The sequence below is a fragment of the Nerophis ophidion genome, linkage group LG17 (assembly GCF_033978795.1).
Source record: "Nerophis ophidion isolate RoL-2023_Sa linkage group LG17, RoL_Noph_v1.0, whole genome shotgun sequence".
Classification (NCBI taxonomy): domain Eukaryota; kingdom Metazoa; phylum Chordata; class Actinopteri; order Syngnathiformes; family Syngnathidae; genus Nerophis; species Nerophis ophidion.
The window spans coordinates 33320698-33348350 of record NC_084627.1 but is presented as its reverse complement, the minus strand read 5'-3'; the positions used below and the strand labels follow the sequence as shown (position 1 = coordinate 33348350).

General features: G+C 41.1%; 1 protein-coding gene across 1 annotated transcript; it reads left to right on the top strand.

Moving 5' to 3' along the window:
• The first annotated feature begins 2086 nt into the window (after positions 1-2086).
• On the top strand, positions 2087-27191 carry LOC133536609 (protein FAM240B-like). Its single transcript, XM_061877236.1, has 3 exons — positions 2087-2242; positions 2334-2457; positions 26826-27191. The coding sequence occupies exons 1-3, from the start codon at positions 2239-2241 to the stop codon at positions 26959-26961; spliced, it is 264 nt and encodes an 87-aa protein (XP_061733220.1). The 5' UTR covers positions 2087-2238; the 3' UTR covers positions 26962-27191.
• Positions 27192-27653: the final 462 nt, after the last annotated feature.

Sequence of the window (27653 nt, the reverse complement as noted above, 5' to 3'; positions counted from 1 at the left end):
GTCGATGATGTTGACGGAAACCGACTCTTCTTTCTTCCAAGCTGCGCTTTCAGATAAAAATAGTTTGGAACTTTACAGTCAAAGGACAGAGCAGCTGTATCGGTCACATGTTTTTTTTTCTTCAAGTCACACTTGGGACACAGTATCACGACTTGTGTTTCACAAGGCATTGATGCTTCAGTATTGTTTGATCCACCGCTTCTTCCTAAGGTGACGATGACTCATTTGAGTAACAGTACTGAAAATAACAGGAATGAGTTTTTGGTTTAGAATGCTAATAGCACATATTTTGTAAAATAAACAGAATGACAAAAATAAACGAAAATAATTTAAACAGGATTGAGCTGAGATTTTACCACCCCAAGGGGTAATTGAAATATTATCAAATATTAAAAAACAGACATGTGAAATTCGTTTTTTTCCTTCCACAACCTGCAGAGGATGTAAAAGATGATACTTCCTGTGGACCATGTGATTTGTAGAATACGCAACATTTTTCAGAGGGGTTCATTTGTTTTAGGTAACACAACTGAAGGAAAATCTAAAAAACACATAAATAAATAAAATAAACTTCAAATTTAGTTTGTATAGGGAACAAAATAAATATGTACCACTTACAACATTCCTGAGGGATTTTGATGATATTTCATAGTGGAGTCTAATTAAGAAGACAGGCCACAAAAGAACAATTTCCCTTGTGGATCATTAAAGTTTGTCTAAATGTCTAGAGTCTAAAAGCTATTTTCCAGTAATGTATATATATATATATTTAATCAATGTTCCTTTTTTGACAAAAATAAACAAACAAACCAAAAAAGAATTCAGAATATATATATATATATATATATATTTTTTTTTTCCATCCATTCTCTACCGCTCGTCCCCTTCGGGGTCATGGGGGGTGATGGAGCCTATCTCTGATATATATATATATATACATATAGAAATATATACAGTATATATATACATATACAGTATATACACACTGTGTGTAGATATATATATATATATATATATATACGGCATTTTTTTTTTCGTGAAAAAAAAAGAAGGGAACATGTCCTGTTTGTATTTCTGAAAAATACAATTGTAAAGATGATTGAACAGTGAAAATTATTTTTATTTTGTTTCAGTCAGGACTGTGACATGGTTTTATTTCGCTTCTTCTACGCAAAGGATGATTCGAACGGGCGAGACGTGAATGTAAATACATGGTTTTTATTTATACACTATAATACAAAAAGGCAAAACAAAAAGCACGCTCGATGGCGGATGATAATCTATGCTAAAACTTAGAACAAAAACAACACAACGGCAATACTATATACAAAACAAACAGAAGATACTATGAAAGGCACATGGCAAACCAAAAACTAGCACTGAGGCATATAAACAAAGAAGTCTTACGTGGCGTGGTCAAACAAACAGTGTGGCAAAGCATGAGGGTCTGGCAAGGAAAGGTAGGCGTGGTCATGAGTATTCAACACAGTCCAGTAGGTAAACAAGCCAGGCCGAGGAGAGGAAAACAAATGACTTAAATACTGCTGTGGTAATTAGAACCAGGTGTGAGAGGCTGAGGATCGGGGCGTGACTAAGGGGACCGGGTGGAAACTAATGGGTTGGCATGGAAACAAACAAAACCAGGAAGTGCAAAACGTGACTGAATTTCCAAAATCAAAACATAACATGACAAAACAAAACAAAACAAAACATGATCCATAGGTGTGACAGTTTCCTATACAAACTAAAATGTTAAGTTTATTTTATTTATTAAAAGTCATGCTGGGTTTTTGGATCGTCCATGAAAATATATATATATATATATATATATATATATATATATATATATATATATATATATATATATATATATATATATATACATACTTATATATATATATATATATATATGTTAGTTTTTTATTTGTATTTTATCGCCGTTTTATCACTTTTATTCTTTTTACCTTGCATTTACATACTTTATTACTTGTGCACCATATATAAATACTCCATGATATGATGAGCGGACAATAAGTAGAACTCTGGTGGAGCACAGCAAGGGAGAGAAAGTGAAAGGTGAAGAGGAGGGGAGGAGTTAAAAGAGCAGATAAACACAAGCAGAGGGGGATACTGTCTGTGGAAAAAGATGAAAATGGACGTGATAAAAACAGCAGAAGAGAAAGTTTGATGAGGAATCAGTGAACGGTGACATAAGAGTAAAGAAAGAAAAGTAGCAACATGAGTAAGTAACTGCATTGAACTGCTGAAACTAGCATGAGATGAGGAAGATTCAAAGACTTGTTTTAATGTGACGTTTGCCTGCTGATGAAAAGTGATGAACACAGCAAGGATCCATGACAAACACAAGCTGAAGACCTTCTGGGAGAAGAAGATCGTCCAACACAGCCAGCAGATGGACGAGGAGGAGAGCCGCAAGAAGACCAGCGCTCTGACAAGGTTTTGCATGAATTATTCATTCTCGATTTGTATCTCATCAGCTGAAAACATTCATCCAAAGATCACTCTTTCACTGCACACTCACTTGGCACACATCCGCCATCAAATTAATTATATAACTTGAAAATAAGTAAAACATGTATCAACAATTTTTTTTGGCTCAAATGAAGTTTATCATATTCAGACGTAATTCTGATACAAAGTCCTACATGTATAATATAGGTTCATATTTGAAAACATTTTTTTAATTTAACACATGTATATACTGTAATAGAAATATATGATATGTTATTATTAAACCATTTATTTAATACAGGGGTGTCAAACATACGGTCCACAGGCCTGAATAGGTTTTATCCTGCCGTCGGGATGAGTTTGCTCAGTATAAAAATGAGCCGACATTTTTAAAATGAAAGAAACTGCTGTTCTACATGTGTCCACTAAATGTCGCAGTCGCAATTATTTGTATCTTTGTAGATGTAAAAGAATAAACCACATGATGTTAGTGCACCAGTCGAGGAAAATGAGCAACCTACATAAATAACATCCTTTAATTTGATTTTGATATATTTTTTTTAAATCTTGATAGGTTAAAAATGAAAACCAATGGGCTTCACGGTGGTAGAGGGGTTAGTGCGTCTGCCTCACAATACGAAGGTCCGGAGTAGTAAGGGTTCAATCCCGGGCTCGGGATCTTTCTGTGTGGAGTTTGCATGTTCTCCCCGTGATTGCGTAGATTCCCTCCGGGTACTCCGGCTTCCTCCCACTTCCAAAGACATGCACCTGGGGATAGGTTGATTGGCAACACTAAATTGGCCCTAGTGTGTGAATGTTGTCTGTCTATCTGTGTTGGCCCTGCGATGAGGTGGTGACTTGTCCAGGGTGAACACCGCCTTCCGCCCGATTGTAGCTGAGATAGGCACCAGCGTCCCCCGCGACCCCAAAGGAAATAAGCGGTAGAAAATGTATGAATGGATGGATGGATGGATGGAGTTGACTGATGAACATTATCACATAATTTATTCAGAAAGTATAAATAACGACAAATAAAGATAGAATACTATTAACCGCAACATGTAAGTGTAAAGAAAAAAACCCAACAACATTATGATTTGTGCATTTTCAGAATGTGCTTGTACTGTTTGTGAACAAAGAAAACAATCTTAGTTTGTCTTTATTTTTAAGTTATCATGCCAGGATATTACCAGTCCTGTTGTGATCCGGCTTCCGGATCACACATCTCTAGCATGTTTGTCTTTTTTGTATTGTCCTACTATGTTTTGATCATGTTTTGGACTCTACCGATCCCGTTTGTTAGCGCACTTCCTTGTTTTGTATTGTCACCATGGCAACCTAAGTATGCCTCCTGCACGGACTCATTACGCACACCTGTTTTGAATTATTTGTGTTGTATTTAAGACCACCTGCTACCTTAGTTCCTCCTGGCTGTTTTGTTTGCTACTTGCAACACGCACGTTGGTTCTTATTTTTGTAATCACTATTGCTAAGTCTCGCCTTAGCTTTGCGTGCGCTCTGCACCTCTATTCCTGTACTCTGCTCTCGTTGCTAATTATTAGCATAGCTCTCCGTGCATTCGGCACGCCTTTTCTTTGCATTTTGTACCAGTATTATTTTTGTTTTTGTATTAAATCTAATCTTACCTGCAACTCCTGCCTGTCCTGGTCCTCTTGCATCCCTGGGGTAGCAACACGCATCCATTATGCCTCGCCATCGTGTCAGAAAACAGCCAGCACAACGCCGCCTCGCAGTGGACCACCAAAAGTCTTCCCTTCGCCAAGCCGCGAAGACTTTTTCCCCGGACAGCAGCGCGCAGACAACAGCCCAGTACTCTTCCCTGAGGTTTGGAAGTTTTGTTTTTTCTCCATATTCCAACCACTCTTCCGACTGGGCTGTAAGGCCAGGGCATACCTCCGGCCCACCGGTCCATCACGGTGACGTCATTTCGTCAACGCCCCCTGGTGACTCAATACCACCCCCTGTCGATGATATTTTTTCTGAGGATTTTTATATTGTTGAGTCTTATTCTCAACCTGTTTCAAATATTGACTATGATTTTTTGGACTCTATAGACACAACTAAGTTCTATACAGATGTTATTTCTAGATGCAAACTAAGGCAACATGAGCTACCTACTTTTCTCCCTCCACCTGTGTTTCCCCCGGTCAAGCCACTAAGGCCACCTAGACCTCCTCCACCGACTTTTCGACTCGCTAGTCCACTACCTCCAGTGCGCCCTCCACCACCGGTGTTCAAGCCTAGTCCGAGTCCTAGCCCAAGTCCTTGTTCAAGTCATTCTCTTAATGGTAGTCCAAGTCCCGGTCCCAGTTACGTACCTTCGTGTAGTCTTGATCGTAGTCCTTGTCCTAATTCCCCTCGTGGTCTTAGTCCTCACAGTAACCCTAGTCCTTGCCCAAATTCTTGTCCGAGCCCCAGTGTCACTGTAAGTCCTGGTCCTTGCCCAAGTCCTTATAAAAGCACTAGTTTGATTGTAAGTACTGGTCCTCACACAAGTCCTTGCCCAAGTCCTAGTGTTAGTCTAAATCCTCATAGTAGTCCTAGTCCTCCTCTCTGCCAGTCTCTTAGTGCTCCTCGGCTGACGCCGACACCTGCTCCTCGGCTGACGCCGACTCCTGCTCCTCGGCTGACGCCGACTCCTGCTCCTCGGCTGACGCCGACTCCTGCTCCTCGGCTGACGCCGACTCCTGCTCCTCGGCTGACGCCGACTCCTGCTCCTCGGCTGACGCCGACTCCTGCTCCTCGGCTGACGCCGACTCCTGCTCCTCGGCTGACGCCGACTCCTGCTCCTCGGCTGACGCCGACTCCTGCTCCTCGGCTGACGCCGACTCCTGCTCCTCGGCTGACGCCGACTCCTGCTCCTCGGCTGACGCCGACTCCTGCTCCTCGGCTGACGCCGACTCCTGCTCCTCGGCTGACGCCGACTCCTGCTCCTCGGCTGACGCCGACTCCTGCTCCTCGGCTGACGCCGACTCCTGCTCCTCGGCTGACGCCGACTCCTGCTCCTCGGCTGACGCCGACTCCTGCTCCTCGGCTGACGCCGACTCCTGCTCCTCGGCTGAAGCCGACACCTGCTCCTCGGCTGAAGCCGACACCTGCTCCTCGGCTGAAGCCGACACCTGCTCCTCGGCTGAAGCCGACACCTGCTCCTCGGCTGAAGCCGACACCTGCTCCCAGTCTGGTTCTCACACCTGCTCCCAGTCTGGTTCTCACACCTGCTCCCAGTCTGGTTCTCACACCAGCTCCCAGTCTGGTTCTCACACCAGCTCCCAGTCTGGTTCTCACACCAGCTCCCAGTCTGGTTCTCACACCAGCTCCCAGTCTGGTTCTCACACCAGCTCCCAGTCTGGTTCTCACACCAGCTCCCAGTCTGGTTCTCACACCAGCTCCCAGTCTGGTTCTCACACCAGCGTCGACGACGGGGCTGGAGCCCACACCAGCGTCGACGACGGGGCTGGAGCCCACACCAGCGTCGACGACGGGGCTGGAGCCCACACCAGCGTCGACGACGACTCCTGCGGCTCCCAGGCCGCCTCCGACGACTCCTGCGGCTCCCAGGCCGCCTCCGACGACTCCTGCGGCTCCCAGGCCGCCTCCGACGACTCCTGCGGCTCCCAGGCCGCCTCCGACGACTCCTGCGGCTCCCAGGCCGCCTCCGACGACTCCTGCGGCTCCCAGGCCGCCTCCGACGACTCCTGCGGCTCCCAGGCCGCCTCCGACGACTCCTGCGGCTCCCAGGCCGCCTCCGACGACTCCTGCGGCTGCAGCACCCGCATCATCCTCGCCAGCTGCACTCGGGCCTGCTTTGGCTGCAGTCCCCGCACCCTCGTCTGCTGCTTCCAAGCCTGCTGGGATTTCGGTACTGAGGCGTCGTCCACCACGTCGACCACGGGCGTGGCCTCTGCGAGGTCATCCTCCTCGCCAGATACTCCCTCCTCCATGTCGGCCACGGATGTGGCCGTGCCCGGGTCGTCCGCCTCGCCGGGCACCTCATCCTGCGAGGCGGCCACTAATGTGGCCTTTTCGAGGTCGCCCGCCAAAACTTTTTCGGCAGCAGCGTTCCACCCGCCGCCGCCACATGATGTGTCCTCGGTGGATTCGGGGACATGCGATCTGGCGACCCTCCACCGTGGACTCCTTCCGCCCTCCCTTCGTTTGTGAACTTTCTGGTTTTGGGAGGGGGTTCTCTTTATTGCAGTTTTTTGGGGGCATCTGGGATCTGCCCCTTAAGGGGGGGGTAATGTTGTGATCCGGCTTCCGGATCACACATCTCTAGCATGTTTGTCTTTTTTGTATTGTCCTACTATGTTTTGATCATGTTTTGGACTCTACCGATCCCGTTTGTTAGCGCACTTCCTTGTTTTGTATTGTCACCATGGCAACCTAAGTATGCCTCCTGCACGGACTCATTACGCACACCTGTTTTGAATTATTTGTGTTGTATTTAAGACCACCTGCTACCTTAGTTCCTCCTGGCTGTTTTGTTTGCTACTTGCAACACGCACGTTGGTTCTTATTTTTGTAATCACTATTGCTAAGTCTCGCCTTAGCTTTGCGTGCGCTCTGCACCTCTATTCCTGTACTCTGCTCTCGTTGCTAATTATTAGCATAGCTCTCCGTGCATTCGGCACGCCTTTTCTTTGCATTTTGTACCAGTATTATTTTTGTTTTTGTATTAAATCTAATCTTACCTGCAACTCCTGCCTGTCCTGGTCCTCTTGCATCCCTGGGGTAGCAACACGCATCCATTATGCCTCGCCATCGTGTCAAGTCCGGCCCATTTGGGAGTATATTTTTCTCCATGTGGCCCCCGATTTGAAATGAGTTTGCGACACCCCTGGTTTAAATATATCTTTATATTATTTATGTTTGTTTTTTTCAAACATGGAAACAAGATTCAATAATATTACAGCACATATTTCAAAACATATCCAAAAAGGAGTAGGAAGCAGCAGAGCTTCTCCAATCCTATTTATTCTCTAATTCAGAGCTATTACTAATTATCGTGCCTTCCCTGTATTCAGTCTACTTTAAATGAACGTTTTTAAATATGTAAAAAAGGGTATGTAGTGTGTCATATTAATCTAGACTAAGACAATAATTCCATTGTGTATTGGTTAATTAAGTCGGAATTAAATTCATATTTTCAGTGGGGTTGTCCAGACCAGTGGTTCACAACCTTTTTTCAGTGATGTACCCCCTATGAACATTTTTTTAAATTCAAGTACCCACTAATCAGAGCAAAGCATTTTTGGCTGAAAAAAAGAGATAAAGAAGTAAAATACAGCACTATGTCATCAGTTTCTGATTTATTAAATTATATAACAGTGCAAAATATTGCTCAATAGTAGTGGTCTTTCTTGAACTATTTGGAAAAAAAGATATAAAAATAACTTCAAACTTGTTGAAAAATAAACAAGTGATTCAATTATAAATAAAGATTTCTACACATAGAAGTAATCATCAAATTAAAGTGCCCTCTTTGGGGATTGTAATAGATGTCCATCTGGATTCATGAACTTAATTTTAAACTCTTCTTTACAGAAAAATGTATATTTAACATCAATATTTATGGAACATGTCCACAAAAAATCTAGCTCTCAACACAGAATTGCATTGTTGTATTTCTATTCACAGTTTAAGAACTTACATTCACATTTTTTTGAAGTATTATTCAAAAAATATACTTATAAAGGATTTTTGAATTGTTGCTATTTTTAGAATATTTTTTAAAAATCTCACGTACCCTTTGGCATACCTTCAAGTACTCCCAGGGGTACGCGTACCCCCATTTGAGAACCACTGGTCCATAGTATTGATATTTATATATACAGTACATATTTACCGGAATTGCCCCTCCCTATAGACAAATCACATGCTGCACATATTGGGGCCCCACGATCCCTAAAATACGCGCATGTAAAATGTCAATTAAGAAATGACACATTGGTAGTTTTTATTTTTTTATTTTTATCGCAAGCTTGTCCCTGGCCCCTTTTCACTCCGTCATTGATAAGACAGAATCCATCCATTTTCTACTGCTTGTAATATAATTAATTTCTAATATTTCTCTCATAGTCTGTTGTGTTGCACTGTGTCAATGCTGGGTTGGTAATCAAATGTTCTAGAAACATTCACACATTTAAGTGCTGTCAAGTGATATATATTTTAAATTAGATTATTCACAGGTTATAACTTCCATCCATCCATTTTTCAACCGCTTATTCCCTTCGGGGTCGCGGGTGGTGCTGGAGCCTATCTCAGCTACAATCGGGCGGAAGGCGGCGTACACCCTGGACAAGTCGAAATGCAATTTTATTGACAGAATGTCATACAGAAACTTATTTTAGAATATTTTACTTGAATGCACTTCATTTGTTTGCTCAAAACTTGGCAACAGTCAAACGAGAGTTTGTTTTGAAGGGAAATTTGCCATCGGGCACACCAGTGAGTGTCCTCACTCATCTAATCACAGATGTACGACTTGATCTGATCACTGACCGTATAACAACTTGCACAATCTTTCAGGTAACCATTCGAAGTCAAGCTAAAAGAGTACACTCAAAATAAACTGCTTGATTAATCTGCGTCTGTACATGATTGTTGCCATATTTTTTTGCGATAACTTTTTTTTAACAGCCCTAGTTTTATTTATGTTGAATTTTTTATTTTGCATGCACACACACACACACACACACACACACACACACACACACACACACACGCACACACACACACGCGTCTTGCCTACTTTTTGTGGACCCATGTTTGGTCAGTAGGTTGTGAGGGCCCCCCTTTCCACTATAGCTAGAATGATGAAAAAATATATATATCTAGGACTAGATGGAGTAGAGAGTTGCAACCTCACTTTATAATGCAAAACACAAGGTGAAAAAGAATATTTTACTTTTGTAGTTGTGAGGGCCGACCGCTGTTGCTAGGTAGATTTGACCATACATACACACAGCAGTAAGTTCTGTGAGTTGGCCATTTTTAAGGACAGCAAAGTACTCAATGAAGGCGACGCATCTAAATTGGAAATAAATCATATCTTGCTCATTTCTTAACCTATTTTCATTCAGTTTGCATTATTGTATAAATGTACAAGACATGTACTACATATACAAGTAGAAGATGAAACACACAAAATGTATACATGAATACATAGAGTACAGTACACACACACACACACACACACACACACACACACACACACACACACACACACACACACACACACACACACACATTCTTGTATGTCTTAACTTTTTGAGACCTCCAAATAATGCCTACCTCTTTAGGACTAACCTGTTTATATATATATATATATATATATATATATATATATATATATATATATATATATATATATATATATATATATATATATATATGTATATATATATATATATATATATATATGTATATATATATGTATATATATATGTATATATATATATATATATAGAGTTGTATGTACAACATTTTTAATATATACATACGATGCAAATATAAAAAAGCTTGCTATGAAAAATGAGTTGGAATTTCACAAGAAAAGGGTCACATTTTCACACAAAAAAAAACGCAAGTCAAAATTTTACAAAAAAAACATTTGTGCAATATTATGATTCAAATTGGAATTTCACTCAATAACAGGTGCAATTTTACAAAAGAAATTTAAAACTTTGAAAATTTTATGAAAAGAGTTGTAATTTTACTCAAAAAAAGTCAGCATTTTATAAGAAAACGTAAACATTTTAGCAATGTTATAATAATAATCTGAATTTTACTCGGAAAAAGTCATAATTTTGCTCCAAAAAATGTCACTGTTTTACAAGAACGACCAATAAATTGGTAATATTGTGATAAAAGTCAGAATTCTAAATGACAAATGTCACCAGACTGCATTAAAAAGTAATAATTTTACTTTAAAAAGTAATAATTTTATGATAAAATATTGCAATATTACAGAAACAGAATGAATATGAGAAATTGTTTCCAATTTTATGAAAAAAAAGTCGCATTGTGAGAAAAAGACAGATTTTGGAATTATTATAATTTTTTAAATTTTGGTTTGTAATTGTTTTTTAATCTTCATCATTTACCTCAAGTTATTACAGTGTCTCTCAATATACATATTTATCTTATTTTTTGTAATTAATTTTGGCCTTGGGGGCCGCATTTCAATTTCTTAGGTGGCGACTTGTCCAAGGTCTACCCCGCCTACTGCCCGAATGCAGCTGAGTAAGGCTCCAGCACACCCCGTGACCCGAAAGGGACAAGCGGTCGAAAATGGATGGATGGAGGAATGGCTGAACACAGACTTGTTATTTCAAATGTTAACCAGAGGGGGAGAGCACTTTTAAAACCGACACCCAGTCAATTTGAAAAAGAAATCCTTTTTGTGAAAAATGAAAATGCTGCTGTAAGTTTGGCCGTTTGGAAGAGGAAATGGTTCTCAATCAGCTTGCTGAGCACACGGCACTCCCAGAACTACAGTAGAAACTATGTCCCCAAATGATCTGTCACTGTCCAAGGCAGTAGTAATGCCATCCATCCCATCCATTTCCTACCGCTTATTCCCTTTGGGGTCGCGGAGGGCGCTGGTGCCTATCTCAGCTACAATCGGGTGGAAGGCGGGAGTACACCCTGGACAAGTCGCCACCTCATCGCAGGGTCAGGCAGTAGAAATGGATTTCCAATTTGAGTTTGGTACACAATTAGCATCATGGTTATCCAGCTCGACCCCATCTCTGCACACTTTGCAATGCTGGCTCAGACAGCTCAACTTCTTTAACCCCTCATGCGGACCTGGAGGTGAACGTCGCGAGACGTCAGGGCAAACTTGCCAACCTTGAGACCTCTGATTTCGGGAGGTAGGGGGTGGGAGGTGTTGTCGGGGGTGGAGCAAAGGCGTGGTTGGGGGCGTGGTCGGGGGCATGGTCGGGGGCGTGGTTGGGGAGGGCCGTGGTTAAGCGGGGAGGAGTATATTTACATCTACAATTCACCAACTCGAGTATTTCATATACATTTCTTATATATATATATATATATATATATATATATATATATATATATATATATATATGTATGAAATACTTGACTTTCAGTGAATTCTAGCTATATATATTTATTTTATTACATATATAAATAAAATGAATAGTTGAATTTCAGACGGCACCTATCAAATACACAGTAATAAAAACACAGTTGTTCTACTAACTGTAATGTGCTTGTTGGTTAGTAAAAATAACAACAACAACACTTACCTTTCACTATTTGAGTAACCTTTGTTCTGTAATTTGCGTTCTGGCCAGAGTCTGTTACGGTCTCAAAAAGGAATCCAATTGCGGATTAGTCAAAAGTCTATTTAATAACAAAAAATCACTGGAGAAAATAATTTAAGAGTAACAAAAATTCAGCTCCAGGAAGACGGTGTCAAAAGTCTGTTCAGCATCTGAAGAAATACAAAAAACAGGTATCAAAAAAAGGTTAGAGTGTACCACAGGCAACGGACGAACTGGCACTGGCTGGGTGGAGATCCAGGGTTTAAGTCAGGTCGTTGATTAGGTGCAGGTGGGCTCAGATGGCTGGCAGCACACCTGCAACTGACGACCAGGGAGAGACTTGCAGACACAAGAGGGAAAAAAAAAGGCAGGAGAACCGCCTTAATAACACAGTCACTTGCCGTCAGGTGCGCAACACCACATAAATCGTTGGCCAATCCAAAAGCAACCCCATAGCGCTATAGCCAACATTCACCAGGAGATGGCGACAGACAACATAGAATCACTCTATTACAGACAGCGCCGCCATGGGTGTAAATTCCTCGTTCTTCTGCTTCGTCTCCTTGTGTGTGCAGTTTTTTATTAAAATCTGTAGATGTTGTAACGTGATTGGGCAGGCAAGCTGTTTATATGGTGGGAAAGTGGAGGTGAAAACAGGCTGTCCCCACTCAGGTCCGCATGGAGTTGGAGGGGCCGTGTCCTCCAGATCCGCTGAATTTCGGGAGATTTTCAGGAAAAAAATTTCTTCCGGGAGGTCTTCGGGAGAGGCGCTGATTTTCGGGAGTCTCCCGGAAAATCCGTGAGGGTTGGCATGTATGCGTCAGGGCACTAAAGCATGCAGGCCCTGGGGAAACTGTGGCTATTTCTTGTCACTCGAGCCACGCACCAACTTGCCCAGCCACAAGACGGAGATGCCAGGACTGTGGTAAGATGAACCACTTCTCTAAAGTGTTCTGCTCTACCCCCGCCTCTTTTAATTTCCGACCCCACCCGTCCTAAGGGCCACGCTCCACCACCACCCACTTAATGGGCTCAAGTGGTGTACTGTTGATCTGGATGGTGTGTGCCTGCTGCAACTGCAGGATACTGCTGTCTCCAAGTCACTGCTTAATGAATCACTCATCAGATGGCTCTTTCCTTGACAACCAATAAAAGCAGCAGCAGAGGAACTATACAACTATGGATACACTGAAATTGGCATTGTGGGCACTGCCACCTTGTCTGTGCGCTATGGCTCCAGAGCTCTCCCAGTATTCAGCCTCCAAGTGTCTCGGCACGGTGCTAACCTGCTGGGTTTTGACCTCTTCTGCGCTCGGGGATTCTCCATTACAGACAATACAGGCTCCACCATACTGACTGTGTCCATGCTGTAACTGCACAACTGGCCATCACTCTTCCCACATCTCTCACATCGCTGCTTGCAATCATCAGCCGGCCGTGTCCCCTGTCATTCACCCACTCGTCTTGCGTGATGACGTCACGGTGGAGCTGCAGAAGTAGCTGGACGCAAGCATCATCAAACGAGTCAAAGCCTTGGCCTAGAGCTCTAAACTGGTGGTGGCAGGAAAAAAAGATGCTGTACTGTGCCTCCACATCAACCTCCAGTAGGGAAACAGAGCAGACATCCCCGACAAATACCCTCTTCCAATGTCAGAGGAGCTGTCTCCTAAGTTCCACTGCTCTACAGTCTTCTCCAAGTTGGACCTCCGCCAACGCATGCCACAACAGGCAGCTCTCCAGCCCTCTTGCTGCAGCTTACCCTGGACTGCCTGCGCCATCCAAGGAGAGATAATTTAGTGTGAATACCCACAACGGGCGACAGAGGGGCCGAGAAGCAACACTGTATGGAGCAGCAGTTTCACCAGAAGCACCGTGCAAAACGTCCGGCACTTGCTGTGTTAGACTTGACCTGGATCTGTCGTCTCCACTGGTCCCACAAGCTGCTGTAATTTTAGTCCACACCACTCCAGAACAGGGCAACACGGTGTGGTAGGGGTTAATACGTTTGCCTCACAATACGAAAGTCCTGAGTAGTCCTGGGTTCAATCCCGGGCTCGGGATCTTACTGTGTGGAGTTTGCATGTTCTCCCCGTGACTGCGTGGGTTCCCTCCGGGTACTCCGGCTTCCTCCCACCTCTAAAGACAAGCGCCTGGGGATAGGTTGATTGGCAACACTAAATTGGCCCTAGTGTGTGAATGTGAGTGTGAATGTTGTCTATCTATCTGTGTTGGCCCTGTGATGGGGTGGCGACTTGTCCAGGGTGTACACTGCCTCCCGCCCGATTGTAGCTGAGATAGGCAACGTGACCCCAAAAGGGAATAAGCGGTAGAAAATGGATGATGTATGTATATATATATATATATATTCATACATTTATATACACATCTATTTTTTAACAGTATTTTACTGTATATACATGTATATTTATATATATACATATATAATCCACATATATATACACACACACACACATATAAACACATATATATATATATATATATACATATATATATACACACACACATATATATATATATATATATATACATATATATATACTGTATATATATATATATATATATATATATATATATATATATATACACACACATATATATATACTGTATATATATATATATATATATATATATATATATATATATATATATATACATATATATATATATATATATATATATATATATATATATATATATATATATATATATATATATATACCATATATATATACATATAATTGTATTTACATATATATTTCTTTATATATGTATATATTATGGTGTGATCTCTACCAGAAATAGCAATCCGATATGAATATCTAAACAATGTATTTTAAAACATTACGATTCGATGCGATACGGTTCGATACATTTCAGTGCAAATCTATGCAGATGGAGTCTTTGGATGGTGGAAAAAAAATGTTGTGTATCATGTCATGTGTTTATTTTTTTAAATAGACACAGACAAAACAGGCAGTTCCTGTATCAATTATGAAAACATACTCAAACCCATATCTTCAGTGCATTGCATAAACTTTAAGAAAAGAAGATGTAAACAAAGCTCTTTTCGGAAAAGCTACCAGGTAATTACTGCTGTTTGCCCAAGTAGTAACAATTAAATACAGAAAGAAGAAAACTGTGCATCAAGTAGAGAGGTGTCACGTAATCCATTTGTAGGGTTAGAAGCTGTCAAGTTATCATCAAATTACCAATGAAGATGTTTAATTGGGAGTTGCATCTACAAACTGGCTGCAGTGGGAATACAGGTAGGTGTTTTCACATTAATTTATGGTGACAAGTATCATCATATTTGCAAAAAAACATATCCCCTGACACGTACAAATCATTTGGGAAATGTTGGGCTCTGTGTTGAAGTGGCCATGTGTCCCAGAAGCAAGGACAGAAAAGGCCCCAGAAGGGTCCACCGTGCAGGGCTGTCGTGTTAGAGTGCTGGCCCTTGGCTGGTACAGCTCCACGGAGGTGAGTGTTTGTCCAGAGAACGGTAAAAATGATTTCCCCTTTTCTTCTCAATGGCAGCATCTCAATCACGTTGCGCCAATTTCTGCGACTTCCCGCATTTAGAGTCTGTTTTTAGCGCTACCTATGATTTGGTATACTTCCGCGTACCCAGAAGTAGGGCAGTAAAATTCTCCGATTGGCTTTACCGCTGTGTGTTTTTTATGCTGCATCTGAATCAACGATTCAGTGCGCTGTGTCATAATTACGACGGTCATTAACTAATAACGTTTAGGGAGACAATGATATTACATTAGATTAGATGGATTAGATAGTACTTTATTTATTATTTCAGGAGAGTTCCTTCAGGAAAATAAAACATTTCAGCACAATCCCATTCAAGATCAGACAAACGTTACAGGGAGACAGAACAGGATCGCTGACGGGTCTGCCGGCTTCCAGCGCCCCTTACAAAAAAGGTGAGATACAGGTAAACAAGTGGGGGGGGGGGGAGAGAAAAAAATAGAAGATTAAAATAAAATAAAAAATAAAATAAAAAAATCGGTCTAAGCCTGGGGACTGGAGAGGGGGTCCGGACTGAGGCCAAGGAAATAAACAACAACACCTCATAGCCATAGTACACATCCCTCTTACATGTGTCTAAGAGGAAAACACCAAACATCAAAGAAAACAAAGGACATAAAAGACATTAAAGCAGCGGAGCTGATACAACCAACCACTTCTACATACAGCTATGAATAAAAAGTAAAATAAATAAATAAATGGGTTGTATTTGTATAGCGCTTTTCTACCTTCAAGGTACTCAAAGCGCTTTGACACTACTTCCACATTTACCCATTCACACACACATTCACACACTGATGGAGGGAGCTGCCATGCAAGGCGCCAACCAGCACCCATCAGGAGCAAGGGTGAAGTGCCTTGCTCAGGATACAACAGACGTGACGAGGTTGGTACTAGGTGGGATTTGAACCAGGGACCCTCGGGTTGCGCACGGCCACTCTCCCACTGCGCCACGCCGTCCCTAAGAGAAACATATACACTGTGGTGGCCTCTGTCGTGTTCCACACCATCGTCTGTTGGGGTGGAGAGAGTATGGCCAGAGACAGGAGCAGACCCAACAAAGCAAGCAAGAGATATGATGTTTAAAAAGCCCATATTATAGGATGTGAGGTGTTTTGAGGCCCTTTTGTTAATGGTATCCTTAGTACTGATGTAACCTGGTCAATTAGGTCATGTAAATATAATGTATTTTATAAAGTGTTATTATTGTTATAATTACACAAAATGTGTAAGATACATGAAAATTCCTGAAGTTAGTTCGATGTTTTGTCAATTTGTGGAACAATTGTCTCGCCGTGTTCCCCCTACTGCAATAATTGCTGCGACACCTGTCACCTCTTTATATGTATTTGGCGCGCCTTTTTACTTCCGTTTTGGCCACAATATCACCGAGAGAGGTAGGCATCCGTGTGATGACAGAAAAGTGTATGTATTGTCTCATTCACTACTATTTATTGTTCTGCATTGTATTTGTGTAGTAGCTAGACAAATGGCAAAAAACATCCTTGATCAACAGATATGTTTTTATTTTACTGTGTTATTGTATGCAACACCCGTTTGTCACGATATCAACGCGTGAGGGGCTCTACAATTGGCAGAAAATATTGACTACTTTTGTATTTCCTATATCGTCAGAGATGCATGGCCGCGAGTAAGTGTAGCTAAGAATCAACCCCTGATGTTGTGTGTGTTTATTAAACTCTACACACAAAGCAGAGGAAAAGAACACTTACACTGAAATTACGTCTATTTCGCATAGTGGACCTTAAATAATTTCCATCACATCTAGGATTTGGTATGGTGGAGATCTTGAGATTGTTTGTTTGGTACTGCAATAGATTTAACGCTTCATAATTTGCCATCTCAGTAGAATGCACGTCTCCCTCTGGCACATTTACTAGAGAAAAAACATGTGAGCTATGTATGATGTTACGAAAAATTCTATGCGAGCATGAATTTTCCAGCCTGGCGCTGGTTAGTGCTAGCTTAACTGACTCCTCACCTTGGCTCACAAGCACTGTAATTGCTTGTGCCCGAGCTTGCTCTAGTGTAGTTTTTAGTCAAGTGTGACTCAAACAGTGATCTATGTTTCAAGGAGAGTGATGGCGCCTTCCCGGTTGAGGTGAAGGCTGTCCCTCCTTAGCAAGCCCCAAAAAGAGGGCCGATTATCAATAAACGTTAGTAGAACTTTGAAAGGCTGAAACCATGGGTATCTCATCACCATAATATGAATACTATTACCTTGAACAATAAAATTAATTCCCAGAATAACAAAAGCTATCATTGAGGTAGTGTTATAATATCTAACATCTTTGACAATCAGCATAATTTTGTGAGGGTCCACTTTTTTTTATTATTACAGCAAAGTTTAGCATATTAAATAATTTTAACATCATTAAGACATACATTTAAAAATGTTACTACTATTTTGGCATTCTAGAAATGCTATTGCAAAAACAAAATATAAAAACATTAATGTGGAATGAGGCGAAATATAACTACAACAAGTTGCAATGTTGACACAAAGCTGCCATGCAGGGTGTTTTTTTTCTTTTGTCTATCTTTATATTTCTTTTTTTGCCATTGTTAAAAATTGTAAAAATCAATGTTATAATGAATTATTGACCTATTCAAGGCTCCAATTATTTCCAATATTTCAATTTGAAATGTTTTATGTGGAACATATTGCATATATTGTGTGGTTGCCACACAAAAACATCAACAGTTTAAGAACAACGTTTTCTCAAAGTGCAATTGCAAGAAATTTAGGGATTTCAACATCTACGGTCCATAATATCATCAAAAGGTTCAGAGAATCTGGAGAAATCTGTCCTGGGAAGCGGCATGGCCGGAAATCAACATTGAATGACCGTGACCTTCGATCCCTTAGATGAAACTGTATCAAAAACCGACATAAATTTCTAAAGGATATCACCACATGGGCTCAGGAACACTTCAGTAAACCACTGTCACTAAATACATTTAGTCGCTACTCTGGGCCCGAGATCATCTACGATGGACTGATGCAAAGTGGAAAAGTGTTCTGTGGTCTTACGAGTCCACATTTCAAATTTTTTTGGGAAACATTTGACATTGTGTCATCTTGACCAAAGGGGAAGCAAACCATCCAGACTGTTATTGACGCAAAGTTCAAAAGCCAGCATCTGTGATGGTATGGGGGTGCATTAGTGCCCAAGGCATGGGTAACTTACACATCTGTGAAGGCACCATTATTGCTGAAAGGTACATACATGTTTTGGAACAACATATGCTGCCATCTAAGCGCCGTCTTTTTCATGGACGCCCCTGCTTATTTCAGCAAGACAATGCCAAGCCACATTCAGCTCGTGTTACAACAGCGTGGCTTTGTAAAAAAAGATTGCGGGTACTTTCCTGGGCCACCTGCAGTCCAGACCTGTCTCCCATCGAAAATGTGTGGCGCATTATGAAGTGTAAAATACGACAGCGGAGAAGAATTGTTTAGAATTAAGTTCATGAAACTAGATGGATCTCTATTACAATCCCTAAGAGGGAACTTTAAGTTGATGATTACTTGTATGTGTAGAAATCCTTATTGATAATTGAATCACTTGTTTATTTTTCAACAAGTTTTTAGTTGTTTTTATGTTTTTTTCAAATAGTTCAAGAAACACCACAAAAGATGACATAGTGCTGTATTTGACTTTTTTATCTCTTTTTTTCAACCCAAAATGCTTTGCTCTGATTAGGGGGTATTTGAATTAAAAAAAATGTTCACAGGGGGTACATCACTGAACAAAGGTTGAAAACCACTGCCTTATTGTTGTCTGTCAGCTCTGTCGTCCACCAGTAGCAGACTTCGCCATGTTTGTCTTTATGCTTGAAAAGTTCTTATGCATCCAAAATAAAAGTTGCTTTTGTCCGACACATCTTGTTTTGTGTTCAGAAAAAAAGACCCATCGAACATAATGATTGTGGTTTTATGTGTCCTCTTCCACTTGATAAATAAATTTAAAAAAGAAATACGTCAGTGATGTTTACAGCTCGTCTGTCATCACATAGTAGGCTGGGAATGTTGATTAGGAGCCCTGCGCCTGCACATTTGAATCCCACAGATCAGTGTAAACATTCGAGGACAGACTAGCAGAACGATGGAGATTAAGTGAGACGTGATGTTGCATGCTGACAGATGCTCACTGGCACAGACAGTCATAACATTATGGAAGCGGATAACAACTCTGTAACCTAATTATGCCTGACAACAGTGGCCTCAGATCAGGTTGCCGTGGACGCCTGCCCAGAATGGTGTCAGGATAAATACTGGCCTCAGTGATGCCATCATTCTTCTCCTCATATCCTTTGTACACAGCTTCTACTAATTCATTTCTGAGTCCACGCTATGTATTTTTAGTTTTTACTTACTTTTATATTTCACCTTTAAAACTCTTGATCTTGCTTTGGTTGGTTGTAAAATTTGCATTATGTGTAATTACACTGTAAAATGTACATGATAAACTTGTTGATTAACTATTTCCCATCACACCCGGACATGGATTGGTTTTGCTTCTTCCACGCAAAGGATGATTGGCACGAGCCAGACGAGAGTGTAAGTACATATTTGTTTATTTAAACACTATAATAAAAAATAAACAAATTAAAGGCGCTCCCAAAGACGTACAAAACTTGGCTACAAAAATACACACAGGAAAACAAAAACACTTGCACGATGGCATGAATGAACAATGGACATAAACAACAAGACTAAGCACAAAAGCATTAAACTATGAACTATATACAACAACTTACTGTACATGACATGGATATATGGATGAGGGCATGAAGGTGATGCAGCAAGGATAGGGTGCATGAAGGCATGAAGGCAAGTACAAGCAAAGTTCCCAGACTGATGGACAGAAAGTAAAATCCTTAAATACTGGCTGTGGTAATTAGTAACAGGTGTGAGGAGCTGAGGATCGGGGGGTGACTAGAGGGACCAGGTGGAAACTAATGGGTTGACATGGTAAAAAAAGCAAACCAGGAAGTGCAAAACGGAACAAGAGTCCAGAAAACAAAACAAAACATGATCAAACATAAAACCAGATTCACAGGCATGACATTTCCATATCATCAAACTGCAAAATGTGTGCATAACACATTTAATGAAACTGTAAAACGTGTGCGTTAAACGTGTACTTTAAATATGCGCGAACATGTATTTAAACTGTATGATATGCACGGTTAATGCATAATCACACTGTAAAATGTGCACGTTAAACTTGTAATTACACTGTAAAATGTGCGTTAAAAGTGTAATCATGTAATGTTTCTCCGTGGCGAATGCATTTCCAAGATGCGGAGGACAGCGGGCAGCTTGCAGGTATGAATTAAATATATAATCCAAATTAATGGCAAAAAACATACAAAGTTGTGCCTTTGGGAAGCGCACAATAGGCGTAGCTTGGCATGAGCAAAAATATTGACTGCGAAACATTGCGTAACACTAGCATTCAAGACCTGAAAGCTTACTTGCCAACCCTCACGATATTCCCGGTAAATTTTACTTCTCCTCCCGAAAACCTCCCGGGGCAACCATTCTTCCGAATTTCTCCCGATTTCCACCCGGACAACAATATTAGTACTTTAAAGGCACTGCTTTTAGCGCATACTTGCCAACCTTGAGACCTCCGATTTCGGGACGTGAGGGGAGGAGGCGTGGTTTGGGCGGGGGCGTGGTTAAGAGGGGACAAGTATAATTCACCAACTCGAGTATTTCATGTATATTTCATATATATATATATATATATATATATATATATATATATATATATATATATATATATATATATATATATATATGAAATACTTGACTTTCAATGAATTCTAGCTATATATATTTATTTTATTATGTATAGAAATAAAAGAAATACTTGAATTTCAGATGGCACCAGAGGTGGGTAGTAACGCGCTACATTTACTCCGTTACATCTACTTGAGTAACTTTTGGGATAAATTGTACTTCTAAGAGTAGTTTTTATAAAAAATACTTTTACTTTTACTTCAATGTCAATCAATCAATGTTTATTTATATAGCCCCAAATCACAAATGTCTCAAAGGACTGCACAAATCATTACGACTACAACATCCTCGGAAGAACCCACAAAAGGGCAAGGAAAACTCACACCCAGTGGGCAGGGAGAATTCACATCCAGTGGGACGCCAGTGACAATGCTGACTATGAGAAACCTTGGAGAGGACCTCAGATGTGGGCAACCCCCCCCCCCCCCCCTCTAGGGGACCGAAAGCAATGGATGTCGAGCGGGTCTAACATGATACTGTGAAAGTTCAATCCATAGTGGCTCCAACACAGCCGCGAGAGTTCAGTTCAAGCGGATCCAAGACAGCAGCGAGAGTCCCGTCCACAGGAAACCATCTCAAGCGGACCGTGTAGTATTTTATACGTAAGTAGTAAAACCTTAAAGTCACATCTTAAGTGCACAGAAAGCCAGTGCAGGTGAGCCAGTACAGGCGTAATATGATCAAACTTTCTTGTTCTTGTCAAAAGTCTAGCAGCCGCATTTTGTACCAACTGTAATCTTTTAATGCTAGACATGGGGAGACCCGAAAATAATACGTTACAGTAATCGAGACGAGACGTAACATACGCATGGATAATGATTTCGGCGTCTTTAGTGGACAAAATGGAGCGAATTTTAGCGATATTACGGAGATGAAAGAAGGCCGTTTGAGTAACGCTTTTAATGTGTGACTCAAAGGAGAGAGTTGGGTCGAAGATAATACCCAGATTTTTTACAGAGTCACCTTGTTTTATTATTTGGTTGTCAAATGTTAAAGTTGTATTATTAAATAGAGGTCGGTGTCTAGCAGGACCGATAATCAGCATTTCCGTTTTTTTGGCATTAAGTTGCAAAAAGTTAGCGGACATCCATTGTTTAATTTCATTAAGACACGCTTCCAACTGACTACAGTCCGGCGTGTTGGTCAGCTTTAGGGGCATGTAGAGTTGGGTGTCATCAGCATAACAGTGAAAGCTAATACCGTATTTGCGTATGACGTCACCCAGCGGCAGCATGTAGATGCTGAAGAGTACAGGGCCGAGGACCGAACCCTGGGGAACTCCACACGTTACCTTAACATAGTCCGAGGTTACACTGTTATGGGAGACGCACTGCATCCTATCAGTAAGATAAGAGTTAAACCATGACAGGGCTGAGTCTGACATACCAATTCGTGTTTTGATACGCTCTAATAAAATATTATGATCGACGGTATCGAAAGCAGCGCTAAGATCGAGGAGCAGCAACATAGATGACGCATCAGAGTCCATCGTTAGCAATAGATCATTAGTCAATTTTGCGAGGGCTGTCTCAGTCGAGTGATTTGCCCTGAAACCGGATTGAAAGGTTTCACATAGATTGTTAAACGCTAAGTGTTCATTTAGCTGCTCCGCAACAATTTTTTCGAGGATTTTCGAAATAAAGGGAAGGTGAGACACCGGTCGGTAGTTTACCATGAGGTCAGGATCGAGGTTAGGTCTTTTAAGGAGAGGATGAATATACTCTTGAGTACATTTATAGAGAAGGAACGCCACTTTTACTCCGTTCCATTTATCTACATTCAGCTCGCTACTCGCTACTTTTTTTATCGATCTATTAATGTTTGTTTTGGTTTGTCAACATAGGATCCACGCATGCCTGCGTTTCACCAATCACATGAAGTCACTGGTGACGTTGGACCAATCAAACAGAGCCAGGCAGTCACATGACCGTCACACGTGAAACCCGACTTAAGCAAGTTGAAAAACGTATTGGGGTGTTACCATTTATTGGTCAATTGTACGGAATATGTACTGTACTGTGCAATTTACTAATAAAAGTTTCAATCAATCAATCAAAAGTGCAAATGAAAAAAGACACTTTTTATGTCAACCGTACTTCCCGTCAAAAGCCTAAAGACTGATCGCACAGTTCCTGTCTTCACAATAAAAGCGCCGCTCCATCGCGCCTGCGCTAACAAAATAAGAGTCTCCGAAAGCCAGTGCAAACAAGCTAGCAAACTACGAAGTTTGCCGGCAATGTATTTCTTGTAAAGTGTATAAAAACGAATATGGAAGCTGGACAAATAAGATGTTAAAAACCAACAAGTTTCATGTGGTATTAGACGGAAAGGAGGAACTTTTTTTCTCTCCTCCATTTGAAAACGTGGACGTTATCACAACTACAATGCAAGTCATCAGAATCAGGTAATACACCAACTTATATTCTTGTCTTCATGAAAGATAGGAATATATATGTTAAACATGCATGTATATTCATTAAAACACCTTTAACATGTCAACAAAAACGGCAAAATAAATAGATATAAATTATATACTGTATATGTAAATTTATGTATATATATATATATATATATATATATATATATATATATATGATATGTGTGTGTATGTATATGTATATATGAGGTAGATCACCTCGACTTTGTCATTTATTAAGTAATTGATTAACGTTGAAAAACTTATTGGGGTGTTAGTGGTCAATTGTACGGAATATGTACTGTACTGTGCAATCTACTAAAACGAGTTTCAATCAATCATTGAATGCCTACTGAGCCTATGGTGCTGTTAAGTTATTGTGGCTCAATGTGCCTTAATTTTTTTTAATTTTAATGTACTATTATTTAATATATATTATTGTTTTAGTTGCTTAAGAGATATTCCTGGCTCTGAATTTGCTCATTGCTATTTTTATGCTTTTGTGCATTATTTGTTGCCGTAATCATTAAACAAACAGGTTACTCATCAGTTACTCAGTACTTGAGTAGTTTTTTCACAACATACTTTTTACTTTTACTCAAGTAAATATTTGGGTGACTACTCCTTACTTTTACTTGAGTAATAAATCTCTAAAGTAACAGTACTCTTACTTGAGTACAATTTCTGGCTACTCTACCCACCTCTGGATGGTACCTATCAAATACACAGTAATAAAAAGACAGTTGTTCTACTAACTGTACTGTGCTTGCTGGTTATTAAAAACAAAACAAAAACAACAACACTTACCTTTCACTATTTGAGTAACCTTTGTTCTGCCATTTGCGTGCCATACTGGCGAGTGTATCTTGCCGTCAGGTGCACAACACCATGTAGGGACGGCGTGGCGCAGTGGAAGAGCGGCCGTGCGCAACCCGATGGCCCCTCGTTCAAATCCCACCTAGTACCAACCTCGTCACGTCCGTTGTGTCCTGAGCAAGACACTTCACCCTTGCTCCTGATGGGTGCTGGTTGGCGCCTTGCATGGCAGCTCCCTCCATCAGTGTGTGAATGTGTGTGTGAATGGGTAAATGTGGAAGTAGTGTCAAAGCGCTTTGAGTACCTTGAAGGTAGAAAAGCGCTATACAAGTACAACCCATTTATCATTTATTTATTTAAATCGTTGGCCAATCAAAAAGCAACCCCATAATGCTATAGCCAACATTCACCAGGAGATGGCAACTGACAACATAGAATCACTCTATTACAGACGGCGTCGCCATGGCTATAACATCCTCGTTCTTCTGCTTTGTCTCCTTGTGTGTGCAGTTTTTTTATTAAAAATCCGTAGATGTTGTAACTTGATTGGGCAGGCAAGTTGTTTATATAAGAGGAAAGCGGACGTGAAAACAGGCTGTCCCCACTCATGTTTGCATGGAGCTGGAGGGGGCGTAAATTTCGGGAGATTTCCGGGAGAAAATTTCTTTTGAGAGGTTTTCCCACTGGAGACAAAACTGGCAGCGGTGTCAGACCCACTGAAAAGAGAGCTGGCAGTGGTGACTTCGCTGGACGAAGAATGACTGGAGTTAAAGCTGACCCGCTAGAAAAGAGGTGGGTAGCGCAATTGCAGGACTCGGCGTCCTTGTCGGTTGTAGCGCACAACTACCAGTTCTAGGCCCCCCAAGAAGTGGATACTACATGCTTTCTCTCACTTCAGGAGCAGAAGCCAAAGGGTGGGAGTGGGGAGGTCCTTGCTCCCTCCCTCGTGGAATCCCTAAATTGTTCATATTGAACGAAAACAGGCACACAAAGTTGCGTGACATGCGAGTGTGCTACCTAGGCGCTGGTGGCGTGTCGTCATCATGCTGTGACGGTTTCTTGCTCTGACTCACAGCCCATGACAGTTTGGTAATATGAGGAATAGCATTACCAAACTGCGGCAGTGAGGAAGGAGAGACTGTCAGCATTTTGCTACTAACTAGGGAAGGAAATGCTGCAGTGGCGTGTCAAAGTCACTAAGGGGTGCTTTAGCCTACGTCAGCGAGCATGCGACGGCGCCATGTTGACGTCACTGGCCAAACAGAGTCGATCGGAACCAACTTGCATCTGTAGCCCACATCAAAATCTCGTTCTCCTCTGTTGCATGACACAGGCTCTCAGCCTCTGTTGCCTTTAGGCTTAGTCTTCCTTTTATTGTCATTCAAATTTGAATTTTACAGTACAGATAAGAACAAAATTTCATTGCATTAGCTCATGGTAGTGCAGGATAAAAGAGCAATAAGGTGCAGACTGTTTGCATTTACAAAGAATGTGCAGATATACTTAGATTTACTGTACAGATAAATATATTGCACTTTTGCATATGCATCCACATTTACTGATGTATGTTATATCTTCTTTATAGTCCAGCGAGTTAATCCGTTTTTGGGGGGAATTGAGGGGATTATTTTGATGTGTTCAAGAGTCTTATAGCCTGAGGGAGGAAGCTGTTACAGAACCTGGAGTTTCTGCTACAAAAACTGCGGAACCTCTTTCCAGAGTCCAGCAGTGAAAACAGTCCTTGCTGGGAATGGGAGGAGTCTCTACTGATTTTCTGAGCCCTGGTCAGGCAGCGACTTTTTGGGATCTCCCAGGTAGGAGAAAGAGGAGTCCTGATGATCTTTTCCACCGCTCTCACCACTCTCCAGTCTAAGGCACTCACCATGTCCATACCTTCTTCCCCTGGGGAGAAAGGTCCTCGCCGGTGTAGTCCTTCTCGGAAACGCCTTTTGGCAGGATTCTTCTGTAAGGTTTCAGCATGGTGTGGTGTATGCGCTTCAAAGAGGCGGAGGACGGCAGGGAGCTTGCAGGTATAAGAACGATATATTTAATCCAAATACATGGCATAAAACGGTAGCATGCCAGACCCAAGATGATCATAGAGCAAACCAACTTAACACTAGCGAGTGGTGAGCAAGAATCCCGCCAGGAAGGCAGGGTGAAGCGAATGTACGAAGGGGAATGATTGGGGTTGGCAGCAGGTGTGTCCTAATTACAAACCAGAGGCCATTGTGTAAAGCTCAATGATTCTAGAAATAGTACAGCAAAGCAGGCAGGACTATGAGCTCTGGCAACATAAATATACACTTAAAGAACAACAAAAAACACAAAACAAGACATGAACTGTATAAATCAAACTGTAAAATAAACATGTTGAACGTGTAATCAAACTGTAAACGTTCTCTCTTCTCTCCAGGCTGAGGGAGCAGTGGTTGATCATGTTGGATCATAGGAACGAGCACCAACAGAGTTTCTTTGAGGAGAGAAATAGACGATCTCAGAAGGTTCAAAAAATGACCACACAGTTCCATTCACCTCTGCCATTATGCTGACATCACATCCATGAGGAAAGTAAATGGAGACGTCATCCATTTTGAAGCACTGCATAGATGTGAATAATGTTCCTTTAAATAGCCTTGTGAAGAAGATGTCTTTTTCACAATTCCCGTTAACTACATAATAGGTCATGGCTGGACTCGCTCCATTTGTACAGTGTATTTGTGGTAAAGACATCTCATCTAAAGGCTATACAACAAGAAATAAAACCCTATAGAAACGGAAATGGGTTGTATGTGCTTGATTTAGAGTGTTTCTATCCAACTTTCCAGGTATGTTTATGTACCGTATTTTCCAAACTATAAGGTGCACTTTAAAAAAATGTTTTTCTTCAAAACACGGCAGTGCGCCTTATACATAACCCGGTGCATTTAATGTAAGGAATATGTTGGGTTGAGCTTACCCACCTCAAAGCTACTTTATTTGGTACATGGTGTAATGATAAGTGTGACCAGTAGATGGCAGTCAAAAATAAGATATAAGTGTTTATTGCCACTATAATGGAAATATGTCTCAAGTAGACAACACCAACATTTTAAATGTTTCATTGAAAATATAAAACATTACAGGCGCCGCTCAAAAATGTATCAAAATGTTTTAGTACGACTTTGGTAAGCTATGAAGCCGCACCATTTGAAGGATTGTCGGCGCATTAAACATACGAGTATTATTATGGTGTGTGTACACA

What these genes read in the sequence shown, in the direction of transcription:
- LOC133536609 (XM_061877236.1), top strand. An exon ending in AAGACCAGCGCTCTGACAAG is followed by an intron (nt 2,458 to 26,825) that starts GTTTTGCATGAA and finishes TCTTCTCTCCAG; the next exon opens with GCTGAGGGAGCAGTGGTTGA.